General features: G+C 37.8%; 2 protein-coding genes across 6 annotated transcripts in view; one reads left to right on the top strand and one right to left on the bottom strand.

Moving 5' to 3' along the window:
• Positions 1 to 287: 287 nt before the first annotated feature.
• LOC112575941 lies at positions 288 to 9,909 on the top strand. 4 transcript variants are annotated; one of them, XM_025258090.1, is made up of 13 exons: positions 288 to 375; positions 1,250 to 1,387; positions 1,805 to 1,939; positions 2,253 to 2,447; positions 2,881 to 3,009; positions 3,237 to 3,428; positions 4,009 to 4,138; positions 4,500 to 4,581; positions 5,039 to 5,689; positions 6,072 to 6,262; positions 6,677 to 7,150; positions 7,515 to 7,861; positions 8,015 to 9,909. In XM_025258090.1, the coding sequence occupies exons 2-13, from the start codon at positions 1,267 to 1,269 to the stop codon at positions 8,398 to 8,400; spliced, it is 3,033 nt and encodes a 1,010-aa protein (XP_025113875.1). In that variant the 5' UTR covers positions 288 to 375; positions 1,250 to 1,266; the 3' UTR covers positions 8,401 to 9,909. The 4 variants fall into 4 exon arrangements, with proteins under 4 accessions (XP_025113875.1, XP_025113876.1, XP_025113874.1 ...); XM_025258091.1 differs by lacking the exon at positions 288 to 375 and adding an exon at positions 475 to 750; XM_025258089.1 differs by lacking the exon at positions 288 to 375 and adding an exon at positions 984 to 1,065.
• Positions 9,910 to 13,787: 3,878 nt separating this feature from the next.
• The window catches only part of LOC112574760 (tenascin-like), a 121,243-nt gene continuing 117,474 nt past the window's right edge, over positions 13,788 to 17,556 (bottom strand). For both annotated transcript variants that reach the window (XM_025256007.1, XM_025256006.1), the window contains exon 13: positions 13,788 to 15,340. In XM_025256007.1, coding sequence (XP_025111792.1) covers positions 15,126 to 15,340 — 215 coding nt within the window. In that variant the 3' untranslated portion in view covers positions 13,788 to 15,125. The remainder of the gene's footprint in view (positions 15,341 to 17,556) is intronic.

Raw genomic sequence — 17,556 nt, 5'->3', positions numbered from 1 at the left:
ACACAAACATCAGATGTAGTAGTTACTTTTCTGACATTAGGAGTGTTAAAATGACAGTTTGCCATAGGTACATTCTCTTGCTCAAAATGTTTTCAACTAAATATCTACACCATGCCTGTAAGGGTGACGGGAAACAACTCCACGGCTATCAGCAGTGAAAAAATTCTCTTTTACTGAAGTACACAACATTTCACGACTCATATTTAGGGTTTAAAAAAAAACTGAAAAATAATAATTTCCAAGAGGAGAGAACTGCTGCATTTCATTCTCTCAGCTATTATTCCTAGAGTTACTTCTCTTGAAAGATATTTCCTGTCGAAACAAAGAAGTCGGAATGAGCTACCTCTAGTGTGCAGACGACATACAGACGGTTCGGTAAGTATATCTAGTTTGATGACTCGGCAATGATTTAGCATCACACCATACTGAGTTTCTTTCTTTTTTTTTGAATATAGAGAGCGTGGTCAGCTCATTATTGATGAGTAATGACTGAGCTTTCTGAAGAATCAGGTCAAACATGAACAGTTTCGGCTTCCCGTTCTGACTTTGTTTGGCGGCCAAGACAAGATGATTTCTGCTTCATAAATGTAGTTTAGTGTTAGCCTGATGTGAATATGCGATGACGTGTGCCACTGTAACCAGAAGATACTAGTGAACCTTACGAGCTAAAACATAATTGATAGACTGACTAAATAATCATCCTTGGAGGTCGGTCCATCACAAACGACAGTCGAGGGAACCCTACGGCATGTATGTGATTTAAAATGTCATTGAATAATTACCTCTTAGCCAGGTTATTGGTGTGGATTTGTCTTTAGAATTATATTTACATTATATTCGTGTCTTGCCAACGTGTGGGGCTGCAAGGTAGAGAGAGAATGAAAGAAAGCATACACACATGCTGAACATTGACCGATAGCTATGAATAGGCAATCGGGATTTCCCGTTAGAGTAGACATGTGTAGATGCTAGAAATAAGAATTGGATTTTCCATTTGTTTGCCTTCAGTACTGCAGCTGACTATCAATTAACTTCTCACTTTGAGTCGAATGGCTGACAATAAAGGTGCAACAAAAATTGTGAAACTTCAATCTACATCTAAAGAAAGCATCATTGGCTTTATTGTTATTATTTAATCAAATGTTTTATTTGCTCTTTTGTTTTGAATTATTGTGTACTTATTTTACTTGATAGTCTGTGTCGTCTCTCGTTTCAGTAAGTTGTTATGTGTTGTTTATTTTGTCGCCAGCCAAGACACAACTAAAAATGGCCGGCGTCCTCGTCTCCCTCACAAGCGGTTTACCCCGCGTTTATTATCTGCCTTCAGTTTTACTACACTACCTCATCATTGTGTCCTGCTGCTGCCTGTATGCTGCTTCAGCTCAAGGTCTGTAAATATTGAAAATATGTATCTTTAGTTGATTTAGTAAACTAATGGGAATTGTATTTCTGTTTGTGTTTATGTTCTCGTGTGTTTGTGTATGTGTGTGTGTGTGTGAAATTGCACTTGATGCTTACCATAAAGATGTGTACATTTACATGCCCTAATATATTCTAAATGAGATATGAACTTAATATGCATCTGTATATAACATAACAATTCGTATAAATAACGTATTTATGTGTGTAACATATATCAGTGAACGCTTACTTTTAGACCAACAAGGACCACTGAAATTCTCCATACCATTAATATCCTGGATCAGAAATAAAATTGAGTACGAACACGACTGGCACATAGATACAATCGTCATCGGTAGATAATATCGTTCTGTTTATAATAGTATTGTTAATATTTTAATAGACAGCAAGATGAAGTGTACATCCATGTCTGTGGCGCCTCTTGAGGACACTACTCTGACATGTCATTTCCCCGAAGACCTCAGTGTCACCAAGAAAGATTTCACAGTCTACCATTATGTCAAGGGTGGCTCTCCTGGTAATGATTATGGCATGCATATGTTTCTGAATGCACATTAGTACAAATGTATACATGTATGGATATGTCCATGCTGTTTTGAAAATGATGCTCTAAACAATCTGACAACTAAACAAAACTATTGAGTATATATATACTAATATAGACATATACTAGCAACAAGCAGCGAAATCTTCTCATCCAACATGTGCTGCATGTAAATGTAGTATTGTATTAAATAAAAGAATCATGTCCTTACAAAAAGAAAAGAACTGGGCACTTACTACATTTTGAAATAATGTGTGATCAACATCAACACTTTCACTGTCACCAGATGCTGTTGTGGACTGTTGGTGGGTCCAAGGCGAAGTAGGCTGTGCGGTAAAGAAAGGCTTTGAATACAACAAGGTTGTAACGACAAACCTGACAGTTACACTGAGAGGTGTTACACCAGCAATCACCGGCACATACGCTTGTCAAGTGGCTGGCTATGGACCTGAGTCTTTAGAAACTTGCGAGATTAAACTCGGTAAGCAACCTTTCAGTGGTTGAAACAATCGCTTCTTATTCACATACACACGCGCTCGCACACACACACATACACTCACATACAAATAATAATTAAAAATGATGCTAAAAAAGAAGCTGAAAATTGCTAGTATTATATACTTTTTGAGGAGAGATTAACTATAAATTGGATGCCTATTACGAACTTATATAACTGGACTGCTGGCAGACTATTTTTCCGGTAAACTACTATACCGAAGCAGGTGTATACAAAGCTTCCGGTTTAATCCCATTCTTTGTTTAGGTTCGCGGAGACTAACAGCGAAGAACTTCACAAGAGGCTAAGAGTTGTTTTCGGCAGAAAGACAGCAGTCCACCTATATACATCCATGGTGTTTATTGTATTGAAATGTCTAATCAAGTTTAAAAAAATGTATCTTTTTGAATTGTTGTAGATAAATCATGCAATATTATATATGAGAAATCTAGCCGTGGAGCGAATATCACATGTTTCTTTGACGAAGACATTCAAGTGACAAGAAGGAATTTTTCTGTATACAAACACAGTGACCGAGGAAAGCAAGGTACGGTACCCCTGGTCAAAGGTTGTATAGTTACTGATTTGTCCGTAGCTTTAGAATAGTGTTTTTAATTTACGTCTTTCGACTTCTTACTTGCTACAACACATTACTTCACCTCAGTATACCTGCTTAATGATGTAAAGGTATGCTACCACAGTAAGATGCATGATGTGTTTTGAAACTTATATATTACTTTAATCCTCCTTTTTAATTTATTTGCTCTTAACCAGCTGTAGCGAAATGCTATTGGAAGGAGAGACAGCCACAATGTTACTTCGAAAATGGCTACATCTTTGACCATCCGTACTTCACTCTGAGGATACCGGAAGTGACGAGCGATAAAGAGGGAAATTACTCTTGTTGGCACTCCGGCTCTAGCACCGAACAGCATAAACCGTGTTTGCTCTCTGGCGCTTTCAAAAGTAATAATAATAATACACAGCAGCAGCAGCAGCAACAACAACAACAACAACAACAACAACAACAACACATTTCTTGAAAATTGCAACCATTCAATGAGCAGACGATATTACTGAGCTGTACACATCGAAGAATCAGGAACCAACAATTGCAGCCAATGAGAAAAATCAAAAACAAACAATCAATTCAAAGAGTTGCCCTTAGCCGTTAGAAAACAACAACTCAGGATAGGGAAATTAGAAATATTATGACCAATGAAATAAAACCACGATGGTGACGATCATTACAGAACTTAGCTCAGGTAAGCAAAATTGCTGCTCTTAAAATATGAGCTAATCCAGTAAAAGAAACTAGACTGGAAAGTAGGAAGTCAGTATAAAAGAGTTCGCTTTTTGTGATAAGCGGCGAATAATAAATCCAACCGATTTTAAAAAGCAGATAGATAATTAACTCTTACCAAAAGCCTACTGAGCCTACTTTTTATAGTCGCTACCTATCCACGTATAATGTCTAAAGAAAAGCGCGGTGCCATTTTACCAGCAATCGTTTCCTTCTCAAATTTGATCACTTATATTTTATCAGACTTGTTGATGGAGCACACGGAGAGTCGTGCTGATCGGCAAGGCAACCCAGGGTTAGCTATTGGACTCCCAGTGGCAATCGTGATCTTACTAACGGTTGCTATCGCCATCGTCTCGCTGAGATATAGAAAGTAAGCACAGCACAAACATCAGTCTTGATAATAAGTACAACAGTCTATGTGTGTGTGAAAGAAAATCTGACATTTTCTACATAACACACAGGTATATATAAATAAGTCAATGTATATAATTATATATCTTTTTTTTAATAGATATATACACTTATCATGTATTCTTCATAATTTTATAACACTGCAGAGACCATTCTTAGGATTTGTGTAAAGGGAAATTTACTCGTCACTGAATTATCTTATTCCTAGAAGTATTCACTGGTAGTAGTGATAAACAATAGTAATAATAATTTTAAAGAGCAGCAAACGGGACAAAAAGATAACACACTTAGGGAATATATCCTTTATTGTCTATTTTCAGAAAGGTTTTGTCTGTGTTTTGTCCCCGGAGACCCAGTGAGCAGGAACAACGTGTGGAAGTGAGACATGGATCGATGAGAATAGTAAGCTAAACATTTCTGAAAATTAAAATTAAAAAATAATAATGTTTGTTTATTTCATAACTGTTATTGTGATCGCAAGTAAAATTGAAAATGCTTGGTTATCGCTGAGTAGGCATTCCGTCTGGTAAGATGAGAGCAGAGAATAATGGAGGTAAAGTGTGCTGCATTACTTGATTCTTGTGTACAGTTCTCTTTCAAAATCAAGAAACATTTTAGTTCTTCTTAAATATGTGATTATGCCTGTATTTCGTTATCGGCAATACCTTGTATTTGTATTCATGTTTATCAACAATTTTTACTTTCCTTTGCCATCCTTCGCGTTAATTCTTTCTTTGGTATACTTTTTTTTTAAAGTTACATAATTAAGACCTATAAAAAACTACTATTTTTTTCCAAAAGTTGTAAATCCTACAGGTCCAGTGCAATCCAATCTAACAACACTGTTTTATTTATATAGAGTGTTGTTGACTACGAGATGACTACAAAGATGTTTCAAGAATACCTGGAAAGCGAAATACAAGCAATGTTTCCAAAAATTTTAGACACCTTCTACTTCGTGCCTCCAGTCTACTTCAACAAAACTAGTTTTAATACACAAGTTGTGGCTGGTCAAGCTGTGTACGTTCCTGACCGAGCTGACCCTTATGATGTCAGACACGACCAAGCCATGCAACATGTCTTGAACTGTTTACATCACATGGCGAAACAATATCAAGAAAACATGTTTGTCCTCACGCAGTTCAAGTACGATGACTACTTAAATAACATCGGCAATGAGTTCAGGAAACACAGGTTGCCCGTTCCTGCTGGTTTCACTAAAGAAAACCAAAATATCAAATGCTTCGATCTCATGGTCGTCCATCGCCAGTATGGTGTGTTGGTTGGTGTGGTCAAGGCTGTCGGTGAGAATGTAAGCGAATCACTCAATGATCTGATTGTCAACGAAGTGACTGAAGCTGTTCAGGAACTAAAGAAGGGAGCTGACATGATAAAACATCTTATGTCAGATCAAGAACAATTTCCCACAGTTCGCCAGATATTGATACTACCCAACATGGCCAGAACAACACTCAAGCGTGCTCTCGACAATCACCCAGGTCTGGTTGAGGTAGGCATGTCATGTCTTGGCTGTCATACAGCTTTGAGAAATGATAATGTCTGTGATATAAAGATATCTTTCATAAGATTATTATGACTTCCTTTCCTTTAGCAGTAAAGTTTAAAAATGTGTGCTAGTTATAACAAATGCATATTAATATAACAATTTACAAACCAGGATATGGATTTATTACAATAACTAAAACTCATTTTATCATTATAGCTTATGAACTTTGTTGGATATATTAATTATACTGATGTCATAATCATCATCAAAGCCATAATCATTATCATCAAATAATGGACTGAATTTCACATAAAAAACCTCTCAATGTTTTAAATTCATGGAACTATTTTCCGGAAATATTAAACAGTTTAGTAATGATCTACAGGTCATGCGTGAGTGTTTGGGTACGAACGCAGTAGGTGACCCCACTGAACTCTGTCTGTGTGCTGAGGATGTGGCAGATGAACAGTCACTTCAGGATCCCCGTATACGCAGTGGTGTGACCAGCAGAATACATCAGCTATTGGCAGCTAGCACCACGAAAGACGATGAACTGTATCTCAGAGTATTATCCAGGTAAGAGATGGTAACCTAAAGTCATTATGATACGTTTAGTATCTCGGAAGTATAAATTTCAACGGTTTAAACTATAGTCTTTTTGCATACATTATGCAGTTGCATTTATATGTTCTCTGTCTTTGCATTGTACACATGATACATGGTTGATTTGCATTTTGTGCATGCTTTGATTATGTGTAACTCTGTGGGTGTATATATATAAACATTATACTCTATAATATAATATCCAATATACGTCGTGTTTTTAAAATGTTTTATTGTGATTTTATATGATGTTTGTTGAAAAGAGAAATGGTACACACTAATACATTATCGTTTCTGTTCACACACACACTCATAGCCACACAATTCCACTAGGTATACACTTATATAAAGCCAATTATCACTAACAACATTGCTGTTCTTACTCAGGTTTTGCGGACCGGCAACACAATCAGCCCTAGAAGGGCAATGTCAGAGCATCTGTCTGCCCAAGACTCGAATCGAAGCCATTTCCACGACAGGAGACTTGTATCAACGTGTGATACTATATCAAGAAATGTTAGCTTTACTTGCAGAAGAAAAGCTGTTTCTTGTTGGCCCACCCAACACAGGTAAAACACGGCTGTTGACCCTGGCTGGAGAAACCTGGCGGGCAAGAGGTCACGACCTTTATGTTGTCAGTGGGCCTTCTGGATCACGTGACTCGGTGGTGTGGACCTTCCTCAACCAGTCGACACAAAATGTTGAAGGGGCACAAGCCGACATCGCTTCATCTAGCTCTGTCTTTAAAATTAACTGCAATTTCAATAAAAAGAAAGAGATGCAAGAGACGCTAAAACACCTAATCAAAAAGAGAGGAGAGAAAGCTCTTTGTGTGCTGGTTGACGATGCAGACAGTATAGGGTAAGCTGCTTAATCTCTTCTCCATTAAAATAATGATATCATTATAAAATTTTATTAGCTTTTATTTAAGGGACTTTTTTTATTTAAAATTTTAATTAAAACAAGAAAAAATAGCTGTCAGTATGCATTTAAATATTCTTTATGATAAAAAAAACCATAAATGTAGAAAAACCATTCTTGAACTGCTCAGTTTTGAGTTAAGCTTAATGTAACATTTAATTCCATGATTTATAACAACTACGCATTATTTTATAAAAGCTACATTATTTAACCGATGAACTTATACAGCTTATCATCACACACAATAAACCACGAAATTTCTGTTTTTCTCTAAATTTTTCCTTTTTCCTCACGAATACGGTAGCACCCATTTCAGACAGTTCTGCAACGATCTAAGCAGCCAGTGTCCAGGTCTTCCCTTGTGGATTACGAGCAGCTCTCAGAAGGATGTACCAGAAGGCTGGAAGGTAGAGACCTTTACTCGGGCCATCAACTGTCCGCCTGCAATAGTCAGAGAAGCCGCACGTGCAGGAGCCAACTATGTTGTTCCTTCTTGTCGAGACCAAACACCTTTCTGCCTGTCTCCTACAGACGGCCCGGAAGTTGAATACATCTACCACAAAAAGCGGCCGGGACCCAAATTCCATGACTGTACCGAGTGTGGTCAGATGGTGGCTGACTTTCTTCTCAAAAAATTCATAATTAAAAAAGGTAAATGTGTCCTTATTTTTGTGCTATTTGGTATTTCGTGCTGTTGTTACTTGTCTGCAAGCGTATACAAGGAACACTATTCATTAGTAAACATATGAAAAAGGATACAAAATTTATTATAAAACGCAAAACTTATCTCTTTACGTTTTCCAGAAAAAAGTGTGCCTACAGACGAGGAGACTATGTCAGCAGCCACGCCTTTTATTTCAGGTGAGGAGGAGTCTGTGACCTTAACGAGATCCGTCCTTGGATTCAAAGACCTGCTGGTCCTGTATGAAGACAGAGGACAACAGCTGATTAACGGACTGAAATCAGATATTACAGTACCCACTTCACAAGCTGAAGAAAGAAATGAAGTTTTTGACGAGGAAAACGACTGTGCATGTGTCATGCACATTGATCAGCTGACAACCTACAGACCCCGCAGAAAGATTGTGGTGTACGTGGAAGACAAAAAATCCCCTCGGGATCCTCCCAAGAAATGGCGTGGGATCACAAGCTGCACATCACAGTTGATTGTAATGAAATGGAATCCGTAATAACAAATTTTAGTTTGTTTTCTTTTTCTTTTTCACTACCTTTTCTTTTTAAAGCTGTTTGTGAATTTACATTCCAGATGATGATGATGAGTAGGAATTTATAAAGCACTATATCTCAGCAAAGAGCGGACACATTTTTTCTGAACAAATGACAACAAAATTTAACAAAAATGGAGAACAAAGAACAACCTGAGAACTCGCTGCACTCCAGCAGCAAAGATATGATTCAATAAGATATAATTCAGTTACTTTTTCCACATACAATATATGTTTATCAAAATCGTTTTTTCTCCTGTTGCGCGGTTGTCTCCACTTCCTACATGAAACAGATCCCCTTTCGTTCGTGTAGCTCAGTGTCAACTGTTTTCTCCCCTAACCAAGTATATTTTCAAAGAATGAGTGTTCTTCTAGTGGCGCAAATAGAGAATTTATCCAACTGTTTTCCTGTTGACACTGGTCTGTTCATAATTAGGTTCATTGTACCAGGAGTACACACATTTGAATATTAGTAAAAACATTGAGCTTTAAAGGTTCTCGCACGGCTCAGGAAAATTCTGTCTAATATTTTTCTGTCCCTTCAGTCTGTTGTCCTACTGTCAATTTCCCAGCTAAGATTTATTATCAGCTGATAATAAATTCTTATTGCAGATAAAGCTATACATGAGGTTCATTCTCATCAGTTGTCAGATTTTTTATCAGTGAAATAGCATGCGTGATTGCGACTTGTTAACAATTATTTTCTTCAATGTCTAGAAGTATCATATCACCTATGCTAGTGTACACAATACGGACACAACTCTATGTAAATTTTAGTCTTGGTTTTCTACAACTGTATTTTTCCAGTTAAATTTAAAGTGATTTGTGTTTTCAAAACTGCCAAAGCAATTTGTATCTGCTGTGTATAAAATTTTACCTTGTAAGCTCAGACCATATGGCTGCTCTAGTTTTTGAGAATTGAGATCTTAAATGGCTTTTATCAGTTTACTTTACTTATTTATTTGTTTTCATCCACTAACAAAACCTCTCCACAATTTTTTTGAGGTTTGCTAAGAAATGTTACCACGTAGCATTTTATGACCAATCATGTACAGTGGGCATGTGATGAAAGTTAGTCACAAAATGTTTAAGTCAGTTGTTTTCAAATATTACTTATTTTCCCGTTTTGATTTTTTATATAAATCGATATACTACAGTAAGATAATCCAATATTTCCCCAAAGAGTATGCATTTAATGTTTACACTTTTATATTTAAGTACATTTTTTTCAGTGTTTTCTTACTGACAAGTGTGAACTGCATTTATATGGCATATGCATCATCTACATTTCTTTCTATTTCAAGCAACAATCAACATTCATTTCTCTTCCTTTCGCTCAGCCTCTAATTTTGATGTCAGTTAATCAACCAATCAACAAAGTATAAGGGCGATCATTTTATTTATACAGAAATGTATAAACAAATTGAAAAAGTGTGTGAATAAAAAGCTGGGCAAAACCCAGAGAGAAAAATCTTTTTCTCAATTTCTTTTCTGTATAAATGAGCATGCTCAAATCTTAAACAAACTTCATTCAATTTATCATGCGTCATGCGATGTGTTATTACTGCTTTAATTTTGCGGAGGAAGCTGTAGCAAATTTTAGTGTTTCTTTATAAAGAAAACAAAATGTTTGTTACTGCAGAAAGTTTGAAAAGTAAATAAATCTTGATAAATGTTTAACCAAAGCTATATTTGAAATGACCTCGCCTACAAATTTTAGATGTTTACACTGTCACACAATACAACAGGCATTGAGAGCACCACCCCACCACCAGCTAGAGAGACAAGTAACCCCTAGATATTACATAAAAATTAACATAGAGACTAGAACAAGAGAAATTAGTTATGTTCATGTAGAATGTTTTTATTTCCTGTTTAAGTGACCTTACCCATCCTGTTAGTTCCTTCTGACGAATTGTACACCCAACCACTAAATGATTCATGTCCATGAGTAGCAGAAGTATATACTGAAGACTGAGAGCCTAGTCATGGAATAAAGAAGCACTGGTAGTGATTTCCCCTTTCCTTTGTTGCATCTCTATACCGAAGAAAGCGGGATACTTAGTGGATGTTTGGTGTTGGCGTCAGTCATCTGTGATGGGTGAGATTACTTTTTAAATATTTTATAGATGAGAGACACCTAGTAAAACAAAGATAATGTGACTGCAACAAATAAACTTGCTGCTTACTTTACACCCTATCAACACCTGCACAGTTTCTGCCATTTTTAGCACTTATGCGCACCTGAGGATGAAGCATAAATTTCACAGGTAGAAACGATGATGCGTCCTGACAAAACAATAGCAAGTTTTAACATAAGCTTGCAGTATTCAAGTCTATAAATATGTCATTATCAAATTATGGAATTTATTTAAGTTTCAAACCTCATCAAAAGTAGAATCCATGACATTGTAATCCACAATGGTGTATCAGTTCTTACATTAGCTAAGTCTTACCACATTTCTGATTCATTTCAGTTGATTTTCTGAAGCATGTGCTTATATATATATATAGAGAGATAGAATATATATTGAGAGAATATATATTCAGATTGCCATCCCATTGTGTATATTTACATTTACATAACAATCTAAAAGATTATAAAAAATATATATCCACAAATGTTGATATACTGTACTTACTTCTTTCCAACCGTATGTCTGATGATACATCACCACACAATGGATCTTTTCATCACATGATTTGCCATATAGGCTTCAAGGTCCACAATCACGACACCAGATAATCTGTGCGCAGCCACAGAAGCTGCACTTTTTTGTGGCAGGTCTGAATTCTTTTGCTCGCAGATCTTTCCAGCCCTCAGCCTCGGACACTTTTTGTTTTCTTGTGATTTCTGACTCCAGTTGCACCTGCCCTCTTAAGAATTGAAATGGAACTAACTTTCTAATACATACTGCTATCTCGAAGAATATTCTGGAAGGTGTACATATAGAGAAATACAACAAACACAGACATGTCTGACACACATACACATTGCACACCTGTTCACATGCAGCAACGCACTCGCACTACACTTATACTGTAAGGTAGAACATCACCTCCAACATCCTGTCAATTTCGTGTTTGCCGATGTGTTTAATCCTTTTGCTGATTAATTCTGCTTTTGTAAAACGTCTGCTGCATTTTTAAAAAGAATTAATAATCGTATCTTCTGTCGTTCGATCCTTGATTCGACCTTTTCTAGTCGGGTTTTCGAAAAGGAAAACAAATCGACAGGAATGACGCCCTGGCATTAATTCGCTATACGGTATATCGTCATCTAAGCAACCTTTCCATACCAACAAATCCACAAAGCTTTGTGTGCACATTTTCCTATTTCATTATTTACAAAAATAATTTACAAAAATAAAATATTTTCTCAATGCTATAGCCTGTGATGTTGACCCTTCGGTAATCGACAATAACCAAATATACGTATGGTCGATTCGATCGTGTTTCCCTTATTCAAATAAACTGGTTTTCTTGTTTATAATGTGCACCCGTCGCCCTCAAGAGGTGCTAGAAAAGTCAAGCGCTTATGTAAAGTAATGAGTATATATAGGCATTGGAAGGGTTTTCTGCTCAAAGCATATTATTTTTGTTAGCATGAGATATTTTCTATCTGTCCAAAAGCCACTGTATTGGGCGGGCTCTTATAATATTAAATACACCTAATAGAAAATGCATGATCAGTAAAAACAAAAGAAATTGTAAACAAGTTATTTAGGTTGATATAGACCAGTGTCCAATTAAAATGAAATACAGTATTTTGATTAAAGAAATAAGACTTAGAAAAGACATTCAATTTGTCAAAGTTTCTTACATAATCTTTTCCTATTATTTGCTAAGTTTTGATGATCAAAGATGTTTTCAACTTAAAAGATGTAGCACATTATCGAGCTATTCGAAGATGGAAAGAAGTCTGCAGCCATCATGCCCGATGAATGGCTAATTCAAGAGAGCACCAACAGATATTTCTGGCCTAGCTCTAAACCAGACTCCACCTGGGTCAACAACAGAAAAAAGCCAGGTCCGAACTGGAACATTTTCACTACCAGAGGATAATTAAAAGCACATGTCAGTTATTTTCTCTGTGTGTGCTCATTGGATTACTCCTCTGTTAAACAATTTTAAAATTTCCTCTAATGCACTAATGATAAATTGAATATAGTACATCATAGAATGTTTGAAAGAAATTTAGTATTTGATATTTAGTATTTGATACTTTAGAAATAAAATAATTAGTACAATTTAGTTTGTGCTTAATTGTGATAGTTCTGTCTCTTGTCATATAAGTGTGCATAAGACCTTTCTGGTGATTTGATAACAAAATTGCTTGTTTTAGGATTCCAGACTGTGAAAGCAGTACATCACACTTTGTGTTCCCCCCACCAGCACCACCAAGACCTGTGGGATCAGTTATGTGCAAACTCTGTCTTTTATCAGAAGTGTTGGGTCTGTGGATTCTCCAGCACAGCCAAGACTTTTTACTGCTATTAACAGGAAGGTTACACTTGAGGTTCAAATTAATATGTTCAGAGAATTAGAAGTACCTTTTTGTTTACTTTTGAGTTTCAAATTAATATGTTCAGAGAATTAGAAGTACCTTTTTGTTTACTTTATGTATGCACAAGTAAAAGATGTCATCGCATTGTGTGTACACTTAAATACACTTGCATTGATATTTTTAAGTTTATTTTTAGGGGCCTCAATCACATTTTCTGGGTTGACACCAGCAGCATCTTCAGCAGCTGCTACTGACAGTAAGGTTTTATATGAACTTCCAGTGATTATATTTAGAGAATTAGGTGTGCTTTCTTGTCGTGGGTGTGCATTAAGAGACCTGCATTTATCAGCACTAAGAGACTTTGTTTTGCTTTTAGAGGCCCTGTAGAAGACTGTCCTTCCAGGCAACTTGGAGGGTGGCCGGCATCCCGGTGGCCAGAGGAAGAACTGACTAACGAATCTCTGAGCATTTTTCTTCCCGTGTATCAAAGTCACGTGTTTGTAGAGGAAGCAAGTAGAAGTCAGATAAACATAAAGACCAGTGCAACAACTGCACACCTCGTTAAACTTCAGCAAGGACGGGTTTGGTTGTACAGGTTATAGAAATATTATTTTCTTGAAAACTGTTTATTAAGATTAAAAAGTGTGTGACGAGTGAAGAAAAAGATATAAAGGAATCGAAAGATGGAAAAAGTGAGTAAACAGAGAGAGACCGACAGACAGACAGACAGACAGACAGACAGACAGACAGACAGACAGACAGACAGACAGACAGACAGACAGACAGAGTGTCACGAACTTCCCGCGGACTTGCGCACTCTTTCAAATAAACAAGAGGAGATGGCTTCAGTTTAGGACAAATACTTATTAAGCAATGCATCAGGTGACATTTTAGAATACAACACAAATATAAATATAACAAAAACATCATGGGATACTGAAAGTTCAGTACATGTTCATAATAAAGGGAACTGTGAGAAATGTTTACATTTTAGCGCAAACTCAAACATAGAAGAAGAAATTTCTCACTCGGAAATACTTGAAGCTATCCGTTGCCCAAAAAAAAAAAAAAAGAAAAAGCACCTGGACCTGATGGATTACCTTCTGACCTATTTAAGATTGCAGATAACATCCTCCTAAAATTTCTACATCCCCTCTTCAATAAAGTGTTCACAAGTGGTACACATCCTGAAATTTGGTCCAAAGCAGTAATCTTTCCCTTACACAAGAAAGGTGATAAAGGTAAAGTAAATAACTTTAGAGGGATTTCACTTTTAAATATTCTTAGCAAACTGTACAGCTGCATTATTAACACAGGTATGTCACCAGGTGTGTGTCGCCATTTTGCTAGCGCCTTGCTGTTAGAGCTCTTCAGTGTGGAACAAATATTAAAATAATTTATTTGTTTGTACAATTAAGTAAGAGATGTGATGTATAAGCTACCCTTATCATTAGTTTAAAGGGAAAGTAATGTTGAGTACATAGTGATGTCATCACATTTAGTCAAAGCGGCAAATACCAACAATACTATTTATAATTTTAATTGCTTTTTTATGAAAATATCTGTTCATTCCTCGCAATAGTTCTATTTGTTTACACGAAAAGTATGCTTCACTCACACGTTTGTGAAAATGTCAATTTTTGCTTAAATAAAGCAAACTCCAGGATACGGTAAAGTGTCACTACATAACACAAAATAAACTTGAAGACTTTTAAATACCAAATAATTAGAGAATGTAGCAATCTGAGTCATGGTCAGTCATCGTCAGTAAGCACATAATGAACAGCAGTGTTGGATACAATCAGTATCCGTGTTTAGGTGTCTAGCTATTATATAGTTCATGACACGTTTACTATAAACTATCAGGTGTATAGCGACAGTTCATTGCACAATTAAATGATGACTTAATTAATTAAACTTAGATTTTACGTTTGTAAACATGTTAGTTTATCCAAGCAAATGCAAATCTGAAAGAAGTAATAAAACACGCGTATAATAGAATCACTAGGCAATATAATTAAAGTAAACCATCAAAGTACAGTAAGTAGTCTGCACTAGGGTCAGATGCTAGACTATTGAGAAAGATTAATGTACACTGAGCTCACATCATCAGTGGAACCTGTAGTGAACAGTCAACAGTCGACTAGCGGTGTAAACAGTGGGTACAGGAGACAAGGTGGTGTTACTCTATCTTCATCTTCATCTCCGAGAACTTCAGGTATTCGTTTTCAAGAAGATCTGGCCAAGTCATGGATCTTTTTGTAGGGCTGTTGAGGTTAGCCCTGGCGTTACAGCCACGCGAGTACCACCAGGCGCCCTTTGTAACTGAGACACAGCCGTAATGATTTCGGTCATACGTGTGAAACACGTCTGCGAAAATAGTTGTCATCCCATCTCCTGTAAACACACAAACACACACAACTGTATACTATTAGACACACAAAGTCCTAAGCACAAATATAATTATCATCACTACAAAACATCTATACAAACTTTTGCTATTAAATGTGTTATTTCTGTGTTGTTCATCATAACAAAGTCAAACACCACGCAACACAAATACAAAAAATCTTTTTTTTTTATTTCTAATGATGCTGAACCCAGCATATCATCAACAACATAAGAGTAAAGAGAACAGTTTTTAAACAGGAGAATGCATCTGCTAAACGATGTAAAAATGAATGAGTATAACTAACTCTCCCCTGTGGGACCCCGGGGTATGCTTGCCTAGCAAGCATTCTAAGAATATAGGGTCTCTGCCATCCAGCCAGGCATGTCGTAAGAGGCGACTAAGGTGGACACCTCACCTAGAGGTAAAGTAGGTTGTGGTAGGGCTAACAACTCCACCATGTAAAAAAAAAGCTTGTTACCGAAAATAACACCAGAGAACTCGTCACAGATGGCGAAGGTAATGAAGCATACCAGGTGACTGGACTAATGACGGACGACAGCCAAACCCGAAAGGGAGCTGGCGCCCCGACAGCGGAATTACTGAAGCCGAGGCAAAAGTTGAGGGTGGGGTGCTGGAACGTCCAGACCTTGTACCAGACTGGCAGGATGCTCCAATAGTCAAGAGTTTGACAACTACAACTTGGACATCCTGGGAGTCAGTGAGGTCAGATGGACCGGCACGGGAAAGAGGAGACTAGCGTCAGGACATACCATCTTGTTCTCAGGAAGATCAGACGCTCAGCACTCTGAAGGAGTAGCTCTACTCCTCAACAAGAAAACGGAAAAGGCACTGCTGGAATGGAAGCCTTATGGACCCAGGCTTTTGAGAACAAGATTCCACTTCAAATTACACCAAGCTGACAGTGCTACCTTGCTATGCACCAACAGAAGACTCCGAGGCAGAAGACAAGGATGCTTTTTACGATCAGCTCCAGGCAGCCTCAGAAGCGTTCCAGCCCATGACATGTTGCTCATCATTGGCGATCTCAATGCCAAGGTGGGAAGTGACAACACCTGCAGGGAGCATGTCATGGGCAAACATGGAATCGGAACCATCAATGACAACGGAGAGAGACTGGCAGACTTTTGTGAAGAAAACAACCTACTGATTGGAGGCACACTCTTCCCACACAAAGACATCCACAAGGCAACATGGACATCACCTGATGGGATCACAAAGAACCAGATACACCATGTCATCATCAACCGAAGATGGAGGAGCTCACTTCAAGATGTCAGAGCCTACAGAGGAGCAGAAGTTGCCAGTGACCACACTCTTGTGATAGCCGCAGTTTTCATGAAGCAGAGAGTGGACTCCGGCAAACTGAAAGATCAAGCTACCAAACGGGCCTTTGCTATGGAAGTAAAGAACAGGTTCCAGACACAAGGAGACCAACAAGAGATGACCTCAGACGACTTCAATCCAGGCTCACAGGAAACAGGAGAGAAAATACTGGGCTCTTAACAGCATCACAGAGTCCCTGCAAAACGTGTTCAGGTCGTTGCAATGCTGTACAGCGATTTCAAATCCCAGGTTGTCTGTGACACAGAGCTCACAGACCCCTTCAACGTCAGTACTGGGGTGACGCAGGGCTGCATTCTGTCGCCGTTCCTCTTCATCCTGGCCATGGACTGGATCATGAAGACTTCCACCGACAGTGAGAAGAGAGGGAACAGATGGACCATGACTATGACAGCAACAACAGCGCTGGAAGACTTAGACTTTGCTGATGACATTGCCCTGCTGTCACACCGCCACCAAGACATGTAGGAAAAAACAAAGTTCTCAGAAACAGCTGGAAACCTTGGCTTGAAGGTCAGTGCAAGGAAAAAGAAAAAGTATGAGAGTGAACGCCAGAGTCCAAGACAGCATCAAACTAAATGGAGAAGAGATTGAGGAAGTTGACAGTTTCACCTATTTTGGGTCCAAAATGTCAAACACCGGGGATGTGGAGGTGGAGATTCGAGGACGACTGGCGAAAGCCAGCCAGGCCTTCGCCTCACTCCGGAGCACATGGAAGGCAAAAAACATTAGTCAGAAGATCAAGCTGAGAATCTTGCAGTCAACTGTGATCAGCACCTCCTTTAGGTCCGAATCATGGAAGATGACCAAATCCATCAGTAACAGACTTGACATCTTCCAAAACTGATGCCTCAGGCGC

The sequence above is a fragment of the Pomacea canaliculata genome, linkage group LG11, assembly GCF_003073045.1.
Source record: "Pomacea canaliculata isolate SZHN2017 linkage group LG11, ASM307304v1, whole genome shotgun sequence".
NCBI classification, from domain to species: Eukaryota; Metazoa; Mollusca; class Gastropoda; order Architaenioglossa; family Ampullariidae; genus Pomacea; species Pomacea canaliculata.
Note: the sequence above shows the minus strand (reverse complement) of the source record. Positions and strands in the feature narration are given on the sequence as shown.

Excerpts from the sequence above, each read along its gene's own strand:
- LOC112575941 (XM_025258089.1), top strand. Across the intron at positions 3,010-3,236 it reads CAGTGACCGAGGAAAGCAAG|CTGTAGCGAAATGCTATTGG; the intron begins GTACGGTACCCC and ends GCTCTTAACCAG. Across the intron at positions 4,582-5,038 it reads GACATGGATCGATGAGAATA|AGTGTTGTTGACTACGAGAT; the intron begins GTAAGCTAAACA and ends TTATTTATATAG.